General features: G+C 33.7%; 1 protein-coding gene across 1 annotated transcript; it reads right to left on the bottom strand.

Annotated features, from left to right (window-relative positions):
• Positions 1 to 219: 219 nt before the first annotated feature.
• Positions 220 to 3,040, bottom strand: LOC120078618 (polyol transporter 5-like). Its single transcript, XM_039032906.1, has 3 exons — positions 2,862 to 3,040; positions 2,430 to 2,776; positions 220 to 1,400 (listed from the first exon to the last, which is right to left on the bottom strand). The coding sequence occupies exons 1-3, from the start codon at positions 2,980 to 2,982 to the stop codon at positions 315 to 317; spliced, it is 1,554 nt and encodes a 517-aa protein (XP_038888834.1). The 5' UTR covers positions 2,983 to 3,040; the 3' UTR covers positions 220 to 314.
• Positions 3,041 to 3,562: the final 522 nt, after the last annotated feature.

Here is a 3,562-nt window from a genome sequence, read left to right as displayed (position 1 = left end):
ATTTCTTAAAAAAAGTAAAATCATTCTAATTATTTTTTAGGAAACTTTTAAAAATAGAAAAATAAAGAAAACTATTAGCACGAAATAATAAAATTTAATCTTCTTTGATAGAGAATAATAAAAGCTGATAAAAATTTATTAGTGTCTATCAGTAATAGAAATTGATAGAAGTTCTCTATCATTAATACTATGTGATAGACATTGATAGAAATCTATTAATGTTTATCAACATTTTTCTTCTTTTGATACTATTTCTATAAATAGTTTGACATTTTTTGAAAATTTTCCTATTTATTTTATTTATTTTTTATAATTTACCCATTTGTCTCTAGTTGAACCTCACCACCATTTTCGACGTTGTTTTTCTCCATTTTTCTCTCTTTAGAAAATCTCCATAGTAAATTACCAAAAAGTCCTTCCATATCCTCCAAAGTTCTCCCTTGCGTCTCCGGAAACACTACATAGAAAAACACCCAAGAAATCGCTGCAATTCCAGCGTAGAGGAAAAATGCTCCACCGATAGTAATAGCTTTAGTGAGGGACAAAAACGTCATTGTAATAACCCCACTCGTCACTCTATTCACTATCACTCCCACACTCGCTCCTTGAGCGCGTAGCTTCAACGGAAAAATTTCCGAACTATAAACCCATGCAATGGGCCCCATTCCAATAGAGAAAAACGCCACGTCAGACAACACCATTGTAATACACAACCCAACAGCCCACGTGAGCCTCACGTCTCCATGTTGTTGAATTACCGTTAACCCAAATCCTAATGTCACCAGCGATAACATCTTCCCGGCGACACTAGTGAGGAGCAACGGCCGCCGTCCGACACGGTCGAGGAGGAAAGTCGCCACTAAGATGAAGACGGTTTTGGTGAATCCAACGGCTACCGTGGCGAGTAGCTTTTCACTGTCGGATTTGATTCCGGCGTTTTCGAAGATCCTTGGGCTGTAGAGAACGACGGAGTCGATGCCGGAGGATTGTTGGAAGAAATGGAGTCCGACGGCAGCGATTAACACGTGACGAACGGACGGCGTCGGGTGGAGGAAGAGGTCTTTCCAAACGCCTTTGCCGTGGCTGCTCTGTTTTGGGACGTGAACGATGTCGGCGGTGGAGTGGATGGGTATTTTGGCGGCGGATTTGATGTCGGCGAGTCTTTGTTGAGATTCTTCAATGGAATCGGAGGTTTTGTCGAGGACTTTCTTGGCTTTTCCGACTTGGCCTTGCATTACTAGCCAACGTGGCGATTCTGGCATCATTAAAACGACGACGGCGAGGAATATTGAGGGGAAGACGCCGATTCCTAGCATGAATCGCCAGCCGAGATGAAGTGGGAATTTAGCGAAGGCGAAATTTGAGATGTAGCCCAACATTATTCCGAAATTTATGAACACCTGAGTAAAATGGAAAGATTAAAAAAATAATAATAAGTTAACTAAATTGTAGTTTTTTATTTTCGAAATTTATATGGGTGTCTTTCAATATTTTTATTAGACTTCTGAATTCTTAGAAATTCTAAAATAAAAAATTATCAGTGTTTTCATTTCGTTTTTTTTAATTAATTCTATTTCCTTCTAATTCCTTATTTTGTATTTTTCTTAATTACATGAGTTCAACTTTTAGTCAAATTAAGAAAAAAAGTTTTTAAAAATTACTATTTTTAATTTTTAAATTTTGGTTTGATTTTTAAAAACTTTGGTATAAAATGTCAACAAAGTAAAAAATTTAGAGGTGAATAAAGTATTTATAGACTTAATTCTCAAAAAAAAAAATTAAAAATCAAATAGTTATAAACGGAGAGTAATTTTTCTAATTTTCAAAGTTGGATTTGATTTTTGAAGGTATAAATAGAAAATGGATAACAAAACCGATGATGTAAACGTATTTATTAGCTTAATTTTAAAAGATTAAGGTCTGGTGTGGTAACTATTTTATTTTTTGTTTTAGATTTTTTAAAATTAAACCTATAAACATTCCAACCACCTCTAAATTTCTTGTTTTCTTATTCACTTTTCACTAGTGTTTTAAAAAACTAAGATAAATTTTGAAAACTAAAAAAATAGTTTCAAAGACTTGTTTTTGTTTTTAAATTTTGACTAAAAATTCAACTATTTGCAATATAAGAAAGATATAAATTATGATAAGAAATTAAGAGAAAATAGACTAATATTTTCAAAAGTAAAAAACTAAAAACAAAATAATTATTAGATGAAACTTAAATAATTATCGAATGAAAATTAATAATCTTATGTTTGGTATTTGTTAATTATTTTTTAAATTATTTCTTAAAAATTAAGATTTTCACCTCAGAAATATTTTAATATGTAAATAACCATAATTTAAAAAACATTAGCAGAAAAAGGAGAAATAACTTTAATTTTCAAAAACGGTTAGAAATGCTTAAAATCAGTTTTTACACTGACCTCAGGAAACGAGGTGAGGAAGCCGCGAGAGGAGGCCGGAGAGACCTCGGCGGTGTAGACAGGGGAGATCATGAGGGCATAGCCAACGCCGATACCGGCGATAAAACGGCCGAACATGAGGAAGGCATAGTTGGTAGCTAAGCCCATGAGAATGGCACCAAGGAAGAAGATAACACCGGCGAGGACCATCGTGTAACGGCGGCCGATCCAGTCGGAGGTTCTTCCGGCAGCAGCAGCGCCGATAAGGGCGTAGAGATTGATGACGCCGATCATAACTTCCTCCTGGACGTCCGAGATTCTGAAATCTTGTTTGATGAAAATCGCAGCTCCACTCATTACACCAACATCTGTTGAATTGAACAAACTCAAAAAAAAAATAATAATAATAATTGGAAAAAAAACAGAGTGAAAGATTTGAAATAAGAATGTTACCGTAGCCGAGTAAGATGGAAGCCATGGAAGCCAAAATGGCACACATAAAAGCGTATTTGTTTCTTTTGGGTTTGTTGGGAGTTGCAGAAGAAGCTTCTTCTTCATCTCTGTTGTAAGTCATAGTTTTGGGAAATTAAGAGAGAAGAAGAGAAACAGAGGAAGAGGATGAAGATTATTGTTTTAATGTCACATTGTCTTATATAGAGAGAAAAATGGGGGAAAATGGAGTTTAATTATTGGTCCCTTTCATTTCTCTTTCTGAAATTTATGTTTTGTTTCTTTTCTCTAACTTTTTTACCGTGGTTTTTATTTTTTGTTCTTTGAAAATTATAATTAAACAATGTAGTGAGAGAATCAACCTCTGATCTCGAGGCCGATAATACGAACACTATGCTAGTTGAGATACACTCATGTTGTCATTTTTCAATTTCTTTATAAAGCATTTGAAATTATTATATAAAATGTTGGAATATGTGAATCGATTATATAATTCATCAAATGACCAAGTACACCCGATCTCATATATGACATATTTAATTATTTATGGTTATGACTTTAGGGTTTAGAAAAGTGTACTATATAAACTCTTTAACTTTAGAGGAGTTATTATTACTCTTTATTCTGTAATAAAATTATTATCCCTCTACCTCCCGTAAATTTGTGTGTCAATCTTCTTTTTCTTTTTCTTTTTCTTTTTCTTT

Source organism: Benincasa hispida, chromosome 5 (genome assembly GCF_009727055.1).
Source record: "Benincasa hispida cultivar B227 chromosome 5, ASM972705v1, whole genome shotgun sequence".
NCBI lineage: Eukaryota > Viridiplantae > Streptophyta > Magnoliopsida > Cucurbitales > Cucurbitaceae > Benincasa > Benincasa hispida.
Note: the sequence above shows the minus strand (reverse complement) of the source record. Positions and strands in the feature narration are given on the sequence as shown.

Excerpts from the sequence above, each read along its gene's own strand:
- LOC120078618 (XM_039032906.1), bottom strand. The coding sequence starts at position 2,982 with ATGACTTACAACAGAGATGAAGAAGAAGCTTCTTCTGCAACTCCCAAC. Across the intron at positions 2,777-2,861 it reads TTCCATCTTACTCGGCTACG|ATGTTGGTGTAATGAGTGGA; the intron begins GTAACATTCTTA and ends TCAATTCAACAG. Across the intron at positions 1,401-2,429 it reads TCCTCACCTCGTTTCCTGAG|GTGTTCATAAATTTCGGAAT; the intron begins GTCAGTGTAAAA and ends CATTTTACTCAG.